The sequence below is a fragment of the Cydia fagiglandana genome, chromosome 4, assembly GCF_963556715.1.
Source record: "Cydia fagiglandana chromosome 4, ilCydFagi1.1, whole genome shotgun sequence".
NCBI lineage: Eukaryota > Metazoa > Arthropoda > Insecta > Lepidoptera > Tortricidae > Cydia > Cydia fagiglandana.
Window position 1 is genome coordinate 17,683,941 of NC_085935.1, and position 22,816 is coordinate 17,706,756.

Consider the following 22,816-nt stretch of genomic DNA (forward strand, 5'->3'; position numbering starts at 1 on the left):
GAGTCTTCTGTACCTAGTACTATTATTTATTCTGTGACTCTGGCAAACCCACTTTGTCAGTAGAAAGAGGCGAGAAATTCAAATTCTCTATGGGAAGACAACCTTATTAGCGCTAAATTCTTTTTAATTTTCTTCCTTTTTCTATTGACGGAAATGGCTTGCCACATTATATTAGCAAAGATAATTCAGTAAATTAATCATTGCTATTAGTAAATGTAGGGCTGGTCTAATGACCAACTACTTTATTTACCTACACGGCAGCCACGGCAGTCATAAACAGCGTTATCTATCGTTCATATGATATCAAATTCAGCCTAACTTTCTCGCACTCACTGCACTCTAGCACATATTGGGTCTTCTAACCAAAGAATATAATACTCACTAGGAGCTTCTAACTGAGTATTATATTCTTTGCTTCTAACCCTTAAATCTCCAAATTGATTCTGAGCGGCTACCGCGAAAACCGAAATATGCAAATCGCGGGGATCTTTCTCTTTTACTCCAACGAAGGCGTAATTAGAGTGACAGAGAAAAATCCCCGCAATTTGCGGACTTCGATTTTTGCGGTAGCCCCTCTGTACCGTCTAGGTTGAGCGTGAGTCGAGTGTGCTACGACATTATCTCTCTTGCGAGTTGGCCTACTCATCTTAATTGAAAACTCTGTATTAATTGGAAAGGGACGGGTGTTAAGGTAATGTCACAACTTAAATGGGACTTTAAGATCCAAGGAGTAGGGGTGGTCGGTGTTAAAAAGACATAACTTCCACCTCTTGTTTCTTATTGATTTATGAACACTTTTACAAAATATTTGACTTGATATGACTATTCCGCTGGGAGTTGGCGGGTCCGCAAAGACTTTCTATCTATGTTGACGAGGTTCCCCGTGTCATCGTCCAAAGACAGTCCGCGGGCGAAGGCCGAGATCAGACCGAGCGCCGGCGCCGGCTTGTCAGCGGGCACCATGTGTCCTGCCCCTAAGACCATCACTTCAGTCAGGTTTCCGGCGGTTTTTACGTATCTGAAAGAAGAGTACAAGGGTTAGGAAGTCTAGTCAAAATTTGACAACAAGTAAAGAGATATTGATGGGTATATTGCAACTAGAGACGTGATATTTTAGTGTCATGTGTACACTGACTGGGGCTCGAAATTCTTCTATCGTATCTACGATCTGAATGGGCCCAGAACAATTAAAATTGTAGGATAAGTGCAGCTTTTGACGTCCCGCGGTTACTTTGAGTTTGGTGGTAAATCACCGTCCACACGGGTTGGCTGGATAAATTGGATCACCTTTGCTGGATTGCCTTGTAGAAGGAGCTTAGGGGTCATCCATTAATTACGTCACACGAATTTCTAGGATTTTTGACCCCTCCCCCCTCCTTGTCACACTTGGTCACATTTGGCAAACCCCTCCCCCCTAGTGTGACGTCACATTTTTTCTACGAAATCGCCAAATCGAATTAAGTAAGTACCTACCTAAGTATTATTTATATTTAATCAAAATATTTTTGACAATATAAATATTAGTAATTTTATAACCCAAAACTGCTTAGGAAAGAAAATTAAACGAATAAAAACGATTATCGTTTTAAAAACTTGTTATTTAAATGTACAGTGAATAAAATAATTTATATAAATTTTCGGTTACTGATGAAGTTAAAGTGACCCCCTCCCCCATGTCACAATATGTCACATTTTCTTGACCCCCTCCCTCCCCCTAAACGTGGATGTAATTAATGGATGACCCCTTAAAATAGACTCTCTGATAGGACTTGTAGGAAGTAGCTGGTCAGACAGCTCAGGAAGGAAATGTCACTCACTAGGCCTTTCGTACCCGCCCATTTTCTCAGATCTCTAGGGCTGTTTTCATGTCTTGCCTGTTAAATCTTACCCAGCGAGTTTGTCGTCGTGGTACCAAGGGTTGCGCTTTGCTGTCTTGTAGGATTTCGTACCGGAGAAGTTGAGTGAGTTGTACGTGTTCACCGACGGATGGTACGCCACTATGATGTCGAGATGGCCACTGAAATTGAAGTAACCTATTTTTAACATCAACAGCAACAATAGGCAGTCTATGTGTAAAGAGAAAAGTCATAGAATGTATTGGTTTCCCTAATATTCTACGATTTGTCTCTTACGGCACAGACTCTATGGGATTCTGGTCTGAAGTAGGCCTTTCTATCACTCACTAAGTACATATACAGATAGAGAGGCAGATAACGAAATTGAGATTTGTAGACCCTCAGGATACAAGAACAAAGTGGGAGAAGCGGATCTTACTTATAAAGCATGACCCTGTAGTTATCCAGCAGCTCCTCAAGCCACGTCCTAGCGCTGTTCATGAAGTCCAGCACCAGTTTCCTGTACACCACGCCGACCGACGTGAAGTTCGTGTTGCCCACGTGCAAAGCGCGGCGCACTTCGTTGCGCTCGAGGTATTCTATGTGAGGACCGCCGAGCCCGATGTCGGTTTGGAGGAAGTTGTACAGATTGTCCAGTTGGGATTCGCGGAGGAAAGTGGTTAGCAGATAGTTGTAATACTGGAAAAAAAGTTACATCAAGTGAGCCGGAATTTAATCGCCAAGTAGAATCTGTGCGGAAAGAGAAGAGTCGTGGTATGTAATGGCCCAATACATTCCACGACTCTTCTCTTTCCGAACAGACTCTAACCTTTAGATAGACGCAATTGTCATATCATGTCGTGCAAAAATATCACACACACGCCAACGTCTTGAATAAAACGTAGGCCGGCCATTTATAAACGTTTTTGGCACTATGGGCACAACATTACTTACATGACGCATTTAGGGTTTAATCGGTCATAGCGTACCGTAGGACGAAATAAAGCTCGTGGTTTGTGCTTAATTTGGGTGTTTCAATTATGTACCTACTAGATTCTAGAAGACTTACTGGTATTTCGATTTTAATCTTATTTTCGTTTGTGATTTGTTTTTTTTTTAATTGGATTGAAAAATCGTAATATAATTTTCTGTTCCAATTTGAACTCTATCTCTTACCGCATAAGCTTTAACCATCTCCCCGTTGTTTATGAACTGCGTGACGGCCAGCTCCAAGTGTCGCATGGAGTCGGCGACCTTATCGTCCACCAGGCCGACCTCGCGCACGAAGTAACTGTAACGTTGCAGCGACAGGGGGTCGATGAAACCGTTGCCGATGGCTAGGCCCTGGGGACAAGATGGATACATTATCAAATAACAATTTGTCGTTCTCGCTTAGTTGACATTGTCGACTACGATTTTGCGCACGGAATGAATGTAGCGGAACCTGAATATTTAATAATCAGTTACGTCTTTTACGCTTTATTAGGTTAAAAAACTCTATCCTAATGGAATGTTCTTATTAAAATAACTTACCTACCAATTAGTAAAACTATAATCATTAGTGTAAAGCGCCACAGTTAGGCAAAATGTGTTTTGAAGTTTGCTTTTGAGTCGAAGAATATTTGGAGCTTCATTTTCTGAAGGTTAATGGCTCACTATTAAGTTGACAAAACCGACTTAAATAATGCCAAATTGGTAACAAATGCATATATATAGGTACTACAATACGCTACGTAATAAGCCTATTTATTTCTTTGGATAACTGTTAGCTAAGGTCAATACTCGCAGTCTTTCTTTCTTCCACACCACACGTCGTCTACAAAGGTTGATATTGCGCTGAAGCCGCGCGCGTTAATTGCTATCTTTGCTTTCATTTATTTCCTAGTCCTCACACAGTTCGTTTTTTTTAGCATTAGAAAGAACTTGCAAGAAGGTAAACGATCTTGACATGTCTTTTAATTGAAAAACGCTTTTTAAAATTCAAAAACTATTACTTATGAAAGCAGAAGAATATAAATGATCGTATTAGATGCATAATTGTTACATAGGTATTTGCCGCAACTTATTTTTAAAATGTGTTTTTCAATTAAAAGACACTTCAAGATTGTTTACCTAATTTCTAATGCTAAAAAAAACGAGCTATAGAGGTAATGTTCCGACCTACCTGCAGATTAATGGGCTGGTCTTGGTCCCTCTCCCTGTTCCACAGGATCTGAATGCCGATGGACGGGATGTGCTTGCCAGCGTACGATTCGCCAGCGATCGTCAGTGGCGCCTTCCTCAATTCGGGAAACAATGTCAGGAACTGTTGCAGTGCTGTGTACAAGTTCTCGCCGATCTAAAATTTTCACACAGGTTGAAGTATAGGTATAAGTTGAAATTTACCTGTAAAACTAAAGCTAAATTATTAAGCTAGGCTTTTGTTTGATAATAGTGTGATTTAATTCAACAAAATAAAAGAAAAGTGAGCTACCCACAATTTTCAATAGATATTAGAGATTCTAGCCTCCTAAGACAGGTCTTAGGAACTCAGCAGTTACTTTAAAAAGAACAAATTAAAATTAAATTTTGAACTATAATGAAATAAAACAAGGTTCCAAATTCAAAACTGCAAAAATGCCTCTGGGTCTTAGGAGGCTAGAGTGCACCGAAGGAAAGCGGTTCGATTTAACTCAAGAAAGTTTCATCTGGTGACGTGGCGGTGGCGACCAAATGCCCACATTCCTTGTAAATTTACAGAAGGTAACCACGGTAACCCATCACTTCGATGCCCTGCTTTCGCTTCGATTGAATGTTTTTTTCATAATTTTTGTAATAACTTTGTTTTTTTTTTCGGGCGAATAAAGCAGTGAATTCAAAATATCATTACCGTGGTCTGATTGGTGGCATATCCACGATCGTCCGAAGTAAAACTGAAGCCTGTGCCGACGGGGTTGTCTATGAACAGCAGCGAATGGTTCTTGCCCCAAGAATATTTTAGTTCTGTAATAAATCAAACATGTACAGTCGCCATCAGATATATCGGAGCGGCCAAGGTGCTCACAAATATCTGAGCACGCCTCTATTGTCAAGGCGTTAGAGTGTTTGTTCAGATATTGTGAACACCTTGGCTGCTCATATCTGATGGCGACTGTACTTACGGTATACGTGGGTATATAAGTACATATCTTTGTTAGTACTTATGCTAATTATAAAAACAGTAGCCTTTTAAATTACACTCTTTGATTAATAAGTCTATATTTTTGAATAACTCATCAGGTTTGCGAAAATATGTTACTTAAATATTTATTTATTCATTGCTTTAGTATACTCAACTAGTAGTACTATATTAGACTACTAACATACCTATATATTTGATCACTAAACATAACGGGGTCAATGCTACAAAACTTAAAATGTCATAACATCCTGTTCGCACCAATGTATTAAGATCGTCGAACCATCATGTTTTTTTTACCTTTAAAGTTAAAGCAGGTCTTTAACCTTTTCTTATTAGATAGGTATAGGTCATTTAGGTACTTGTTGCAAATGTGTTCGTATTAAGGAATCACCAACACAAACGGTCATATCTATGCAATGTTAAATATTAATAGTACTTAGTTGACTGAATTAGTTAAACAGCTGAAGAAAAAAAATGTTATCAATGGTAAGTGTTTAACTTTAGGAAGAATAGGAAGGTCATCATCATTATCATCATAATTCATAATTTAAGAGCTTTGCTCTTGTCAGTGAAGTAATCGCCACTCATTTATTTTTTGTGCCAGTCTTTTAATTTACGACGCATTATTTTTTATTTATGCGTCATCAATGTCATCATACTCATTATTGTAAATTAATTTTAGTAGGGTAAGTTATTGGGCCAAATTCGCCATGTACAACTGTCAGATTCCGCATCCACGTCCAATCAACAGTTGATTTTATTTCATACTGAGTATTGATTCCATCAACGGTGGATAATATCATTTGGTACAACCAAAACTCAACTCTAAGCTAAGGGCGGTTCGGTTTGGTTTGCTTGTCACCCTAACTGTGGATTGTTAATGTCAAATTTTGACATTGTACGTATTCGAGAACTTATGATTTTTCCCACATCAACGGGAGATCAACACGATACGTCAAACGTCGCTTGTCGAATAGGGGTCATTGTGGGTGACACCATTGCAGGCTATAATTTGCATATTTATTACGCAGTTGGTTTTTACTATGTTTTAATTAAATAGGTATGAACGTTTAATTTCCAGCTGTTTTATCCTATTTGCAATAGGGTTTGCTTGCGTATGTAAGTAACAAGGGAACGATATTTTATGTAAAGTGGGAACCAAACTCTACATTACATTTCAGATTACCAAAGACAGATAATAATTGCAAAATATTATCAAAATTAAATCGATTCTGTGAGAAAGATTTAGTACCTAAATAGAAATATTTACATTTTCTTTTCATACGTTTTGTACCACAATGTAACAAATAAAATAAGCGGTCAACCCATGGGTGCAGGTGTTGGTAAGAATTTACCATCAGTGTAGCCCACTACAGTACTTACTTCGCCACCAAAATTCAGGTGAGTCAGGTGTCAAATAAGCGTCTCAATGTAGTACCTTTCTTAAAGAAATAAAAACCCTCCACACTGTCCAGAGTTACTTACATATATCTAGAGTATCTAAATACATTATGCGACCAATTTATGCGAGCGTTTTGGGGCCACCTGTAAGCCCGCAAGAGTTGAACACCAATAAAATAAAATAAATAAAATAAAATTTGATTTCGGTGTACTGACGGCAAACGTTGCGGTAGTTACCTTCCAAATTGCCGTCTTCATTGACGACAAACGGTCCGATTTCGGTGAACAGCCCGTACAGGGAGGACACTCCAGGGCCGCCTTGCAGCCAGATGATCCAGGGAGTGTCTTCCACCTTCTTGTCGGTCACCGGGAAATACCAGAACCAGAGGTTCGCGTTGTACTCTTTGTTTACCTATAATAAAAGACATGGTGATTGAAATGCGCTTTCATACATCCGTCCGTTCTCTACAAACTGTGTACTAAGAAAGATACTTTAATAGCGAATGGCGCGCTATTAGCAGTGGCGGATTTGCAATGTTGGCCGCCCTAGGCCCCAGGCCCTGTAGTAGCTACTAGCCGCCCCTTTCTCAGCACCCATCTATAGACTGCCGCCTTGCTGCTACCCCTAATCTAATATCTTGCCGCTCTATACAGGCCCGGGCATACTGGGCCATGGCGCTGTTGCCAATCTGGGAGTGTCTTTGGCAAACTAATTGATACAATTACTGTTGAAGAATGAAATTCTCACTATCACTTTTACTAATTTTATGTGTTACTAGATTTTAGCTGTCGTGAAACAGCAAGTGACAAGATTAAAAGATTGGATGTATCTCAAAATATTTTAGATACTTGACAGTTTGTATTTTTTTAAATCAAAGTAAGAGTTCCCAACTCTCCACTGTTTAAATAATATTATTCTTAATTTTTCTTTACCGTCAAATATCCAGCATAGCTGTCCATGTCAGGAAGTATGTAATCGGAGTCAACCTTCGCCGCCTCTCTAGCCTCCTCCAGCTTGTTCTGCTCAATGAGCGGGGTGAGAAGCAGAGGCTCTCCCGCCTCGGACGCGGACTTGCCTCGCCCGGTCTTGTACGTGTCCTCCATGAACTTGAGAATACGGTCCGGTGCCTCGCCAGGAGGCAGCTCGGGTAGGGAGAACCGATCCGAGCATGATGCTGCGCAACTAAAAGGTAAAGAAAGGTTGTTAGTTTTCCAGTGTTTTGTAACAGGCTGGTTGATGCATCTTTGCATATGTATAATTATAAATGTATATAAATGTTGATGAAATTTTTCTCCTCACTTTGGGTTGGAGAAAAGCAAGTGTCCTGTAGAAATAATATCTTAGATTAAGTATATCAAAAAATACTCACACTAAAGTTAAAGCCCAAATTAGCAACATTTTTCCCACGGTCACAGCGAGTCCTGAAACTTCTCCCACTTTTGCAGTCACTTGTTTATCTCGATGGCCAGTGAGTATCACAACGGTCGAGATCTTCTTAGCGGCCAGTGTTCACTGGCTGATCTTCAGTTGGTTCCGTGGAAGGACCAGGTTCGTCCTAGCATCCGCGGTGGAATGGTGGCGGGCGCCTAGCGGGTGGAATCTTGTACCCCGGCGCGGTGCGCCTTGAACTTGGATTATTATCTCGCGCGGATGTACAGGCTGATCCGGAAAAGTTGTTTACGAATGATTAAATTGACTGTGTTGAGGTTATTACAATTAATTAATGTGATTTTAAAAAGTATTGGTAATTTTTGAGGGGGGGAAATTAATTAATAATTTGCAGTTATTAGGTAAATGTGATTTGATTGCCTTTGAAATATAATATGTATATATAATAGGTATTATATTATAAGTGTTTTATGTAAGTATACTAACATAGGATGTAAGCTTTTTCTACTAACAAAATATGGATCTGATGTTCTAAAATAAACAAATTTAATTTTATTTATTAATAAATGTTATAATCATAATATAAAAAGAAATGTTAAATAATTTATAAGAAAATCGACTTGGTTCTAAAATAAGCGTAATTAAGCTCGTAGTATTTACAAGACACGAGCAATGAACATTTATTAAGATATTGGTCTATAAAAATCGTTGGATTTTACTTAGTCATGTTTTCGACGACACAAAAGGAAGTAAACGAATAAAAAATAGTCATGAATCTTACCCAGATTTTCTATACCAAATGGTACCTAATTGAAACAAATATGTACTTATTAGTAATATAATATTGGCTAAGTAAAGAAAATATAAAGTGCTTACATTAAATATCCACCTGCATGTGTCGGGACGCTAGAGGCTATGAGTAACTCCTATATAGTCGGCAGTTTATAAACATGATGAAATAGGTATCATTTTTGCCAGTAAACACGATTATATTAATTACCCAATTATTTTTCGTAAATTAAATAAAATGAATCAAAAAAACATACCATTATGTTATCAACATATACAATCGCTTTTATAATTTTAGTAGGGATATAAAGGATTTTTTTCATATACAATACTTAATTGAAAAGCCCAAAGTAATATTTATTCAAGCATAATAGGTTAAGAGTTATCGAAATGCAATTACATTTATTTTTTTGACCAAAACGACGCGGTCGTCTAAAGTACCTATCATGTTAATTGTTTATAAGTATGTACTTAGGTACCTACTAATTGTACCTATTTATTAAACCAAGATTTACATGTTGGTAAATTTTTTTTAAATATATTTATGGTACATATCGCCCTTGCGGTACAGAGAGGCAACGCCGCCAGTGTAATGGGGTCCATGCCGCAGGCCGAACTACTGCACGAGGCATTTTTTCATGGTTGATTTCTTTATAGGTTAATCTAATTTTTATACTTATTTATAATTATTGAATCAACTAAAAAAAAATTTTTATACTGTATTTATAGATCCTAATTTATTTAATTTTAAATTACTTAAAAGGAACTAATGTTGTTTTGCCTATGTATATAATTGAATTTTACTATTAAATGTACTACTAAAATGAGAACATGCTGTATAGGGCCGATGAACAGGTACGCTCGCGGGGTACCAACGACCTCTTTAGCATAAAGCCGCTCCCACGCCCGCTCGCGATTCGCGATAGATTCCTACACGCCGTGATTTGCTCTATATTTAGTAGTGATGCGCCAAATACTTCGACAAATATTAATTAATATCATATAGACTTATCGACGCACCTAATAGAGGCCTCGGGCGACCAGAGGGCTGGCCAGTATTTCGCACAGCGCATTAGTATCGAGTATACAGCGAGGAAATACGGCCAGCCTTCTGGGCACCCTGCTCGTTGACGGCGATTTAGGCCAAATTTTTTACATATGTGTTAAGTATTTAGCAGTAATTTTTATTATGTTTGTTTTTGTGTAAGTTTTAATAAATAAGTTATTAACATTAACATTTGACCAATAAATGGTTTAAATTTAGAGTCAGGAACCGGCCGAAACGAATAATTCGGTAGGACTATGGTCCTAATAGCTTAAATCCCTTAGGGTCTCCCCAGATATATCGACGCGCATTCGGCAAAAGCCGATAGGAAAAAGCTTTATGTCCACGCAATAAGAGCGAAGAAGCCGACGACGCGTCGGCCGGCGCCGGCCGATGCGAGCCGAGCCGAACGACGACTTTTTCGCTCTTATTGCGCAGACATAAAGCTTTTTTCCATCGGATTTTGCCGATTCCGCGTTGACATATTTGGGGGAACCCTTATTGACCACTCCAAAATTGAAACTTAATAATTGCGATTTCACATAATTAATATACTACCTAACATAAATAAGGCAGTGCACTATAAGTACTTACGTACCCAAAACCCATAGAGTCCCCAAAGTTAAAATAAAATAAAGTGAAAACTCAAAATATATCTCTTCCCTAAATATTTGTGTTTCACTAAAATATTGTAGGTATGTACCATTAAGCTCCGCGTTTTTTGTGCCATTTAGGGTCCTAGCTAAATTGGTTGTTGTATACTTACGCTATAGAATTTCCAATTTAGCAAGAACCCTAAATTGTATAACAATCCCGTGTGGTGACTGTACATTTTTTCTTAACAACTATAAATATTATCATAAATAAATAAACAATCTAATATTCCGAGTAAGGAGAAGGAGTAAGGTGGTGGTACTAGTGCTCGACATGCTAATGCCCAATTAATGACACCCTGCTGTCACCTCTATTGACAATGAGTTAAGTTTCAAGATGACATGTACTGGGACCGCGTCGAGCAACAGTACCACCATCTTTACCGATTAGTTACTTAACGAATGTTCGGCGCACCCCTAATATTTACGAGTAGATTTGTATTAAACCATCGGTATCCATACATCCACTTCTACCATTCGTATTCTTACCACGTATTTCGACCAGAGCTCAGCCGACCGAACAAAATGTACGACCATAAAAACCTTAGGTATTACGTTAATAATGACACAATGAAGAGCATGCCATGTTCCCACGGTCGTTAAGGTGGGATAAGCCGTTGGTGATAAATTGCGATTTTTTATGTACGGGTACGTAGGTTAGTTGGTACTTAGGTACAGTCGACGTCAAAGATGTGTTCACACTTTTCGTCTTAAAGGAGTAAGGTGCAAAAGTGTAAACATATTTTTGATGTCGACTGTACCTATATTGTATATCCTCCTGAGACCCAGAAGCAAATTGTTTTGTTTTTGAAATTGGAACCCTTATAGTTACACACTAAAAGTTCAAAATAGATTTTGGAATATGTAATACAAAAAACTTTACACAGAGACTTAGGAGGTTTTAAGGGAAATATTTTCAAATTTATTATCCGCTAAAAACCGTTGAAAGTAATTCTTGGTTATCACTCTTCATCGTTAATTAATTTCTGCAATTGATTTTGCTTTAGAATCATAAAATCTAGAAAGTAAGTAGGTACCCCGCCGCAACTTTAAATCTCGACAAAAAATCTTTAATGACGGTTACGCTTTTTACGTAGCCGGTTTTTTTAAAGTTTTATAGTTATTTAATGCTTTTTAAATAAGTAAATAAATTAATATTTTATGCCTCACACCATTTTGAAAAAGACCTGATACTCTGCAAACTGCTGGGTAGATGTCTATGAAACATAGCTAAGACTACCGCAAGAAAACTCGGTTTCATATAAAAAACCGCATCGAAATAGGCCCATCCGTTGGAGAGCTATGATGCCACAGACAGACATTGGCGTTAAACATATTATTAAGTAAAGCCCTCTTTTTGCGTCGGGGGTTAAAAAAGCAGCCGAAGCTTATTTCATAGTATTTTATGCAACCGTTGTGTAAGTAGGGTCAAAAAAGGCGAGTGGCATTGTAAAGGAATACCCCAAGAGCATTTTTTTACCAACTTATATTATACCTACAACGTTGCATACAGTACTTTTCCTACGAGTCAACAAAAACAATACACTAAACTAGTAGAATCATATAGGTAGGTAAACAAACCAAAAGTATACAGCAAAGATACGCTAGCATACCTTCTCAACCCACGTCACTCGCCTTTTTTGACCCTTCTTATACAACGGTTGCATAAAATAATATTTCAATGGGCCTTTTCAACTCCAACACGGAGTTTGAGTGTCTGTCTTGGGTACGTTTAATTCTTATTGTAGGTCATGTAGATTAGGTAGGTGCGTTGGTAGGTATCTTTTTTTGTTTTTCAAATAAAACACAAAAATTCATGCATTTACACTTTTATTATGTAAGTACATATTTATATTAAATACAACGATGAACGTGACGTGATTTTTAGCGTGGGGACTATAGCCCAAGCCCTCTCGCGCATGAGAGGAGGCCTGTGCTCAGCAGTGGGACGTATATAGGCTGAAATGATGATGATGAATGATGACAACGATGAAAAAACAGTGGTCATAATTCTACAAAAAATAAACCTAATTTGTGACTCACAAGAGTCACAAGTCTCACAACAATAATACTTAAATTTTATTATTAATAATACCGACTTTGAATATTAAAAATATTCAATAACCCTGATTAAATTACAAGGCAGTTGTTTATAATAAAAAAAATTGTGAAAAGATACTTAATTTGAGGTAGACAACAGTTATTATGTAAAATAATACTTGGGGTGTTATTACGTAGTGTGAATATGTATTAGGTAAGTATCTACGTAAGACTTATTTTATTTACTACATGTACATTATTTCGTAAAAACAAACAAAACATTATTTCGTAGGTATTTTTCAAAATTATAAATTATGCATTTTGTAAATTAAGTACCTATTGGTTATGTAAATATGGCACTTCAACATTCGTTGTTCATTAATGGTATTATAAAGTGATCACAGTGTGGCCCATAATCCTCTTAGCTCCACATACACACATCGTACTTTTTTTTATTGGGAGGAAAATCCGTTATGGATAACTCCGTACCGCGAGGACAGCGCGTAGGTTATGGGCCCGATTCGGATTTTGAAATAGATATCTATTAGATACCTTTTAGATATCACCAAGATACGATAACGATATGTTTAAGATCTAACCTGTCAAATTTGACATTTGCGCGATTCTGAGATACTCTTGAACGATTTCCACAGGATATGACTTAGAGAGAGAAGTCACATCTTAATAGATATCTTACTCTATCTAACGTTAAAGTGACATTGGTTGCCCGAATTGCGCTACAAAAGAGAACTATTAGTTGATATCTAAACTATAACGTATCTAGAATGGATCTAGTATGTGTCGTCTCTTATGTCGGACTTTCACCGAATAAAAACCTCCCAGTTGTACGCCTTTGCGCATTTCGGACAGCTCCGGGATCTCCAATAAACGCGCCAGTGCCGTCCTAGCGCTATGCCCCTTTGTGGGTCCCCTCATTTTTCAGTCGCAGTCTCTAGCTGCGACCGTCTCCGACCCCGAGAACACCTTTTAGTCGCCTTTTACGACAGGCAGGGGATAATGTAGCCGTATTCTTACGCCCAGGCTACAGGGCGCATCGTAGGTACCTAGTTCGTACCTATAATTGAGTATAAAAATATAATATGTAACTTAATGTAAATGCATTTTAAATGCTGATTGTGTTAAATTCCGACAAACTTAGTTTTTAAATACCTAAATAAAATTTAAAAAAATATTGAAATGCAGTAATTGCAACATTCAGATATCAGATGTTAGAAGCGGACTATAATAAACTCTATCACTCTCACTATGGTCTCTCTGCCATCTCCATTTAATATAAAACGCCAAAAATACAATTAAAGTAAACAATAAAATCACATTAATCACAATGCTAGTCGCCAACATTCCACTACGTCCTTCTATTTTCAAACCTAACCCCCAATCTTTTTCATCAGTCATCGGAGTGCATTCGGCTTTATCCGTGAGATGTTGCGAGGTTCTGGCTGATGAAGGAGTTGATCACCTGGTAAGCCTGGGCAGGTGCGTCTCTGGGAACCAGGTGGCCTGATGCTCGTACCAGAACTTCTGTTAGACCGCCGCCCTGCTTAACGTAGCTGAAAAGACGGATGACAGGTTTTTCGGTCACATTTAATCTCTCCATTGAGGCCATTTTCTATCTTCTCGCATTTACTTATATGTAATTGCACGACTACCCCTTCGTTTGGCAAACTCCCACAGCAGGAATATCTATTTGAAACATATGTAACAGACAGAAAGTTAAAATTTACACAATTAAATTAATATCTGCCACTTGATGGGCTACGTTGTCGTATATGTAAGAATAAGGAATCAAAGTTGTTGTACTAGGAATGGTACTTATTAAATTATATCTGGGATATTTTTACCTTGGTTCTGATCCGCAGGCATTCATAACTTCAGATCCTGGTCGAGGCACCAAGATAAATATAAAAAGATAAATATATAAATAAGATAAATTTGAATTATTTTGAAAACGAGTTGAATTATCCGTGATTTTTATGTATTACCGTGGTTTGTGTGTCATATGGATTTTCTGTTGAAAAATAAAACAAAACAATAAAAACAACATTATAATAATTTTATAAAATTTAGAAATAACAAAGATGATTTCTTGAAGATAACTTTTTTGGCAACATTAATCAGTAATTCAAATACCTATAACAATAATAAAAACAAGCACCTGTCACGTCATGGTTAAAATACCATCAGATATAGAGTCCTCCACGGTGCTGTAGAAATATGCCTCGCTTCTTCTCTTAAATCTCATATATACGAAAACACCACTAATAAGGCAGACTATAAGGAGCACATTTAGTACTACTGACGCTATAAGCGCGTTGTTTCTTAGCGTCGGCTGATTTGTAGGTTGATTATCGACATACGGCGGCGTATATTCCGGTTTATCTTTGAAGTCTGAGGGTATAGGTAGGTCGGCGTCTTGTATGAAGTGTCGGAGCAGTCCGTACGAAGCTGCAGGATCGTCGAGAGGAACCAGGTGCCCTACTCCGCGGACCAGAACCTCGGTTAAACCGCCGCCCTCTTTTATGTAGCTGAAACGAAATGGCCACAGTCATTTTGTGCTTTCCGTATTAATTTTTTCAGTTTAGACACTTCCATGAACGGTTCTACGTTTCTAGGGGTATTTAGTATTTACGTATTACACATTTGGGTTTCTAGGTTACTTCATGCCTCCATTGATTCCGACCAGTTTCACATCAAAAGAAATCATAAAAAAATATATAAAGCATATCGCACCTTCAGTCTTCGGGGATCTTTGATTCCGATATTTCCGTTTTGTGTGCATAAAATAAAGGTCATTGACCACTTGATTGAAAATGAGACCAAATGTGTATTTGTTTATTTTATTTTTGTATGTAAAATCACTAATAGTAGAAAAAAAAATGCAATAGGCCCCAGGAAGAAACGATGGAAAATGATTTGAGCAACAAAAATTGTATTTCGTCATTTTACCTACTCTTATTTTCAATGGACACGATCGATTTGATCGTCGATACATAAAAGTATAATTAGAACAATTTATTTATAGTTTACTTACGATAAAATTTGTACAGTACTTCATAAGTAAGTATGTAGGAATGCGGTTTGCGGGTGAATTAAAGGGTAGAAGTTTTCATCTCAATGTTACTAACCCAGCCAACGTTCCATTAAGCGTCCAGGGCCGTCGCGGGGCCTTGAGGAAGTCGTCTCGATGACTCCAGTGCCAGCGCTTGCGCCGAGAGTCCGCGGCCAGCTCGCACGGCGCAGTCAGGTCCAGTTGACCGCTGGAACAAGCATGGATTTGTGAACAAAACACCTACACATTGATTGACGTCGTGTGTAAAATGAATCAAAGAAGTGGTTCTCAAATTAACAGTTTAGATTGATCTACTGATAAGCGGCATATAAAACTGTTCTTCTCAGAGCAACGGTCACTTTTCTGGGGTTGTCTATTGTTTGTCCGAAAATTATATAAAATAATACTCATATGCCCGAATTTTATTTGCCCGAATTTCATTTGCCTGAATTGTTTGTTTACCATAAAAATGATGTGACATACTCTTTGTTTACCCGATTATTAGATCCCAGAACGTACGAGTGCCATACGTGTTGTTGTCCATATTATTAATTGTAATAATACTATTTAATAGAATATTTAACCTCACCTAACCCACTTTTCCAGTAGTATTTATTTTCTGTAAGGGTCGCAGTTCAAACCTAACCTAACCCATTTTTCTAGTAGCATTTGGTTTGTGTAAGCGTCGCAATTCAAACCTAACCTAACCCACTTTTCGGATAGCATTTCTTTTCTGTAAGGGTCGCAGTTCAAACCTAACCTAACCTACTTTCCTAGTAGCATTTATTTTCTGTATGGGTCGCAGTTCAAACCTAACCTAACCCACTTTCCCAGTAGCATTTCTTTTCTGTAAGGGTCGCAGTTCAAACCTAACCTAACCCACTTTTCCAGTAGCATTACTTTTCTGTAAGGGTCGCAGTTCAAACCTAACCTAACCCATTTTTCTAGTAGCATTTGGTTTCTGTAAAAAAATTATGTTATGGCTAGTGATAATTATGGCTTACAATGATGATGACAAATGATATTATTGAAATTGATTTTATGGGAAACAAAGTTTCTGGCACGTGACTAATATAGTAAACAATAAGTATTGCATATGTAATTAAGGGAAACAATATAATAGCTGTTGAATATTATGGCAAATGAAATTATGGCAAATGAAATTCTGGCAAGTGGGTGTATACCCTTTTCTGGGCATTTTCCGCAAGTCAACAACCATTGTGCCCGACACAGCAATGACTACATACATACTACTACCAACTACTACTATAACTACGACTACGTCGCCATCAGATATCTTGCAATAATAAGACAGGAGCATTCAGTGCCTATATCGTGCAATATCGAAACACGTTTAATGGTACCATCACTCTGGGTCGTTCACCTAATGCCGTCGCGGAATTCAGTCATGACGTTGCCAGGCAACCGGCTTTGTTTTCATGCTGCAAACGATCTAGTGTGATTGCGCCATAATTTATTGCCATAGGTGTGGTTTTGATCTTTCACTCACCGCTGGAGTGGTAAGGAGCCCGATGGATGCCGATGAATTTACTTAGTTAAATTCTGATCATCCACGACTCATTGCATAAATAACACATCTCTAAGGTACTTACCAGTAAATCATAATCTTATAATGTTCTAGCAGTTTTTCCAGCTTCGGTCTAATAGGTCCAAGGAAATCCTTCATCAGAGCATCGTCCACCGATCCATTGTTGAACGTGAACTGTATGGTACCGACGTGAAGAGCTTCCTTTATGTGAGGCTGATCTATGAAGTTAGTGAATGCGCGAAGATTGCCTGATTCGTTCAAAAGGTTGAAGTGGTTGGGTTGTTGGGAGATGTCTAACAATAACTGGTTGAGTTGATCGCGGAGCTGTAAAATTAGAAGTAAATTTATATAAACATTCTCAACGTTATCATCTCCAGCCTATATATGTCTCATGCTAGGCAAAAACTAAGGGAGATCATTTTACAGGAGGATGAGATTATTTATAGTGGCCAAATAGTTTGAAGGGGCAATTAATGGAGCTAAAGGCTAAGTGCACGTTGTTCTGTTCCAACTGCCTGACTCTATCCTACAGTGTCTTGACGGCGAGCAAGTCTCGTGTGTCAAGAAGATTCAAGTGGACCCACGAGATGTCATTATAACAGGAATTAATATTAAAAAAACTCACGTCCCAAGCTTCATGCAGGTTGTTCTGCTCTACGGCCTGGCTGTATTTATCCTGTAGTGGTTTGACAGCGAGTAAGCCTTGTGTGTCCAGTAGACCCCAGTGGTAGTATACCGACGAGATGTTCGCAGCGTCAATGCGATCGATGATTGGGTTGCCCATCGTAAGACCCTGTAATGTAAAATTAATAAATGTATTGTTGCATATGTTTCTACGCCCACAGCTGAGGTCAGACGAGCAGTCCTAAGCAGTTTTGTTGCCTAACACGTGACAAAAACACGTACTCGTAGATTTCTTTAGTACTATTTGTAGTGACAGAAGAAGTAATGAAATCAAATTGATATTAGATGCGTTGTCTACAGAAGTGCAGGCTAATCCTCCAAAATCTTGTACCCGAAGTCTGGCACGTAGCGCCGCGTGTAAGATACCCCAACGAATAACACCGGAGTCCTCACACCGGTAAAGATTGTAAGGGATTATTGTTGAAGACTGCAAATTTAGACGCGTTGCCTGTAGGCTGATACTCCTCTAAGATCTTGTAACCGAAGGCCGGCGATATAAGCGATGTAAAGCGGTACAGTTAAGCGGCGCGGTGATATAAAATGGTGTACATCAGGAAACATACTCGTAGTAGCTGCTAGAAACGGGGGTGAGACCAATAGCCCTACCTTCAAATTGATAGAGGCGTTGCCCGTAGGCTGCTCCTCCAAGATCTTGTACCCGAAGGCCGGCACGTAGCGGCCGGCGTAGGACTCCCCAGCTATGTACAGCGGCGCAGTTCTTAGCTCAGGAAAGATCGTCAGGAACTGCTGTAGTGCGTTGTAGAGATTCTTGGAGCACTGGAACGTAAAACATTCAATAATTATTTTACGTAGCCTTTACTTTAGGGGTTAAGTTAAGAATTAAGATGGTGAGTGGTACTCAGTCTAACAGCCTATATAAAAAGTTCTGACCGTTTCCATATCCTTCACGAATCCGTCTTGCTTGTCGATGAAACTGAAGCCGGCACCCACCGGGTTGTCCACGAACAGCAGCGAGTAGTTGTTGCCCCATGACCACTGGCGTCCTACAAATAATCAGAACTCTATAGTGACACTGAGGTAACTTTTTATCGACATTGCAAGCGACAGGGAATGAAGTAGGTACATCTACGAATATCAAATTAAGGTCAGTGTGGGGAAGACCTTCTACAAACACTTTAGTCTTTTTATAGGCACTTTTGGACCAAAAAGGAGATGGCGGGACGACTTGGATGCATTTAATCCGGATTGGCGGGAACGTACAAACGATAGGGTTGAGTGCAGGAAAGGAGGGGAGGCCTATGCCCAGCAGCGGGACACTAAACTGGGCTAACAAAAAAAATAGTGGCACTTTCACACTTAGTCGCTGCAAATAAATCTTTGCAGCAGAGTTGATGGACTCTAAAAACTTGCAACGTGCTGTTTTGTTTACAGTGTGTGAACAAGGAAGTCATTTTACAGTGAGGCGCGTATATGTCAACTCAACAACCATTGGATAATTACTAATCCGCTCAACAATAGATTTTTTACAACGTTGGTCGTTTTCCCTAAGCTAGTGATGACAAAACAACTATTAAAAATTACTCATTAAAATAGTTACACCTAAGTACGTATAAATCTTAGAACAACAGAGTCGTTGTCCAAGCCATTATCGAATCAATATACCCAGGCACTAACTTGAGAAAACAGTCTACAGATAACTTTGATAGTCTTTAACCTCTCATCATTCTCATACTATCTGTCCTTCGTAATTACTGCATTAAAAGTAGTTCGGAAAATTAACCATTGTAGATCGAGATATTTCAATAAGTATACACGTTCACTCCCCTTTTCCTGCCTCTTGTCGTATTATACCTAGATAGAACATTACAATTACACAAATTGGACCTTGGTAAGTACCTATATGATAAAATGTAGGACCCATGCACTTATCTATATTTTAATATAGTTCGGGATTCCGGCCCTCATCTTACATGGTTAAATTAAATCAAATAACAGGTAGAAATTACCGCATCTTAGAATGATCTCATACTTACGTTTCAACTGCGCACCATCATATTCAAACGGGCCTATTTCATCGAACAGCCCAGCCAAGCTGCTGGCACCGGGTCCTCCTTGCAACCAAATTATCCAAGGCGTCTCATTAACAGGTTTCCCTGCCACGGGGAAGTACCAAAAGAACATGTTGGAATTATACGACGAGTCAACCGTAAGGAAACCAGCATGGCTCGTGATATTAAGGAAGAGTGTGCTGTTGACTGAAGATGCGTTTCTTGCTTCCTGGAGGCGATTTTGTTTGATAAATGGGGAGAGCATCAAAGCCGGCGTGGCTTTGCTCGAAGTATTCGCTGCTATGGTGATGCTGAAATTGGACAAATTTTGACTTACAATGGGATCCGTCCTTAATGTAATGTATGGGGTTTAGCATTTCCTTTGGCAATGGAAATGCCGAATGAAATCACTATTATTAGAAATGGTGTTGAATATGTAGAATACCTAACACCTAACGATGTTATAATATGTATATTTTACAGTACATATGGTGCTATACTTTCACTTAGCGCGCACAAATAGCACTTTCCGTTGCGTATGTCAAAAGTTTAAAGGGCCATAATAATATGTGGTATTATCTATGAAAAGGGACCTTATTGTCGATGGCGCTTACGACAAAGACTTCGATGAATAAAATACGTAGTAGGTTGAAATTGGACATTCTGGCCCATTTCGGTTCGCTCGGTCCCAATTTAGCAATTAAGATTTTGTGAATACTGGAACATTAAATTTAGCTGTCTATCCACTGCGCAGGTCAATTTATGTTATGTGACGCTGGGGGGGGGGGAAGATGGACGGACGACCTTGTTAAAGCCGCCGGAAGACGCTGGATGCGGGTGGCTTCCAACCGGTACGAATGGAGGTCCAAGGGGGAGGCCTATGTTCAGCAGTGGACGTCTTATGGCTGAGATGATGATGATGATGATGACGCTGATGAACTGATCAGTCAGGTTGTGTTTGAAAACAAATCGGGTTCAAAGGTCCCTTTTTATGGTTTTTTATAAATAACTCGTAAACCGTGGCCTGTAGCAAAAAATGTTCTTATACATAAGTAATCTACATAAAATTCTCTACATTAAATATTCTATACACTTTTTCGCTAGGATAAATATTTAAAAAAATATTTAAGGGAGAAAGTTAATTATTAATATTTTTAATTGTTAATATTAATATTATAAAAATATTTTACATAAGTAATCTACATAAAGTTTTCTTCATTAAATATTGTACACAGTTTTTCACTAGGATCAATATTTAAAGGAGAAAGTAAATCAATTGTTAATATTTTTTGTAAATAACTCGTAAATGGTGGCTTGTACAAAAAAATCTTATACATAAGTAATCTACATAAAATTTACTACATTAAATATTTTATATACTTTTTTGCTAGGATCAATATTTAAAAAAATATTGAAGGGAAAAATTTGCTCCTTTCTAAATTAAATTTTTAGACAATTTTTTCTCAATTTTGGTCACCTCACCGTAGCTTATAGATATTTCATTGCAAGTTTGAGAAATGCACTATACAAATATCGGCGAGAAACGGTGTTTTCGGTGTATATCTACATGGCCTACAACCCTTCGTTTCCAGGCCTATAAAGTAATGTACTATGTATTACGATACATTACGTTTTACAGTACATATGGCCCTTTAAATTTTTGACGTAGTTATCTAGTTTGTTATTATTATCATCACCCAATGTGCTTATTATATCCGGGTGTTGTAATGTAGCACCTGATGTACTGTTAACAGTTTTTCACTATTACGTCTATGACATTTATTCATAAAGACTGTTTGTTTACAGAGAGCCTACCTCGATACGCGAAAATTTAAATTTTGTTATTTGTTCAAATATGAAAGAGTGATAAAGAGGCAGGTAACGATATTGTCGTGTTTCGGGCTAAGCGCTCAGTTTGTGCTAGTGGTGCTTATTTAAATTAAATTAGCTAACCCAAGAGTTCCCATTACATTGTCATTGACCTTCACTTGCTCAGATTTTTACATTATATACTGTAAAACGTTGTACGATACACGTTCCTCTTTTCCGCACTTGTATCGTTTAATAACTATTACGGTACATACCTATGGAGCTACTTTACCACACTAGTGCGATAATTAGTACATTCCGTAATTATTTCGAAATTTTAACCCTTTAAAATTTCGATTTCGAAATTTCGATATGACCCTTCATAAGTATGTAGGTACCTAACTGTAAAACGTTGTACGATACATGTGCGAATAGGTAATTCCCAACTCGTGTCGATTTAAAACATTTCCTAATGGAGCGCGCTAAGTGAAACCGATTCACTTAGGCACCGTTTTTAGATTAGGTAGGTATGTCTATTCAGTAACTCCGATTTATTAAGTAAGGATTCTCTCTAGATTATCACAGGGCTTATAATTTATAATTAACGTCTATAATTCACAATCTAATCTCTTCTTTGTATCAAATTTTTATATTGAAGGTCAAACCTTGTTTACATTCAACCACAACAAAAAATGTTAAGCGCCTACCGGATTTGCTGAGAATCGTACCTGACAAATAAAACATAACTAGTAATACCAAGTAATTACTGTCTAAATAAGCATATCGCTATTAAAATGTATAGAATACCTACTAAACTTTATCAAGTGTACAGACCGTTACGGCCAAGCCGGCATTAGGAACGCCTGTCGCCAGCACTTGTAAACATTCACATTTCAAACATATGCGAACATAACCTCACCTTACACATAAAACGACTATCCCAGTCCTTATAATCATGTTGTACTTTCTTTTTATGGCTCAGAGTCTATAGTTTCTTTGTTTTTAATGTGCACTGGTTAAATATAGCATTTATGCTAGTTTCACACGCACGGCAACACGCAATCGCCTCATAGCTCGATTCAGCGCACACTGACGTTTTTGTCTGGCATTCGTTGGTAAACAACGTCAGCGTGGGTGACTCATACGTCGTGTGTGTATTCTTATCGGTTATCGAGCGTATTGAATCGGGTGGACCAGTGTAACTGTTATCTTGGTATCCGAAATACCTGATTTACCGGAGGCGATGAGGCTTCTAGCAGAAATAATAGCACCCAATGTTGATATTTGACTTGAGATTAAGTTTCTATAGGTTCTATAGGGCGGTACTACGGAGCCCGATTCAGAATTAAAAACTAGTTACGGTTTTGATCTCATTTTTATAC

At 38.2% G+C, this 22,816-nt stretch overlaps 1 protein-coding gene across 1 annotated transcript; it reads right to left on the minus strand.

Moving 5' to 3' along the window:
• Nucleotides 1–792: 792 nt before the first annotated feature.
• LOC134663879 (uncharacterized) lies at nt 793–22,537 on the minus strand. The gene is made up of 18 exons (XM_063520403.1): nt 22,354–22,537; nt 19,611–19,936; nt 18,508–18,620; nt 18,223–18,393; nt 17,558–17,725; nt 16,997–17,256; nt 15,460–15,591; nt 14,497–14,859; nt 13,764–13,884; nt 7,767–7,888; nt 7,330–7,579; nt 6,634–6,808; nt 4,705–4,817; nt 4,000–4,173; nt 3,012–3,179; nt 2,275–2,534; nt 1,889–2,017; nt 793–1,018 (listed from the first exon to the last, which is right to left on the minus strand). Exons 1-18 carry the CDS (start codon nt 22,389–22,391, stop codon nt 823–825), a joined length of 3,279 nt encoding a protein of 1,092 aa, XP_063376473.1. The 5' UTR covers nt 22,392–22,537; the 3' UTR covers nt 793–822.
• Between the last annotated feature and the right edge of the window lie 279 nt (nt 22,538–22,816).

Bases quoted from the DNA above. Each gene is read 5' to 3' on its own strand.
- LOC134663879 (XM_063520403.1), bottom strand. From the start codon at position 22,391: ATGATTATAAGGACTGGGATAGTCGTTTTATGTGTAAG. The intron at 18,621-19,610 runs GTAAGTATGAGA...GATTATTTGTAG, and splicing joins TGATGGTGCGCAGTTGAAAC to GACGCCAGTGGTCATGGGGC. The intron at 17,726-18,222 runs GTAGGGCTATTG...TTTACATTACAG, and splicing joins ACGCCTCTATCAATTTGAAG to GGTCTTACGATGGGCAACCC.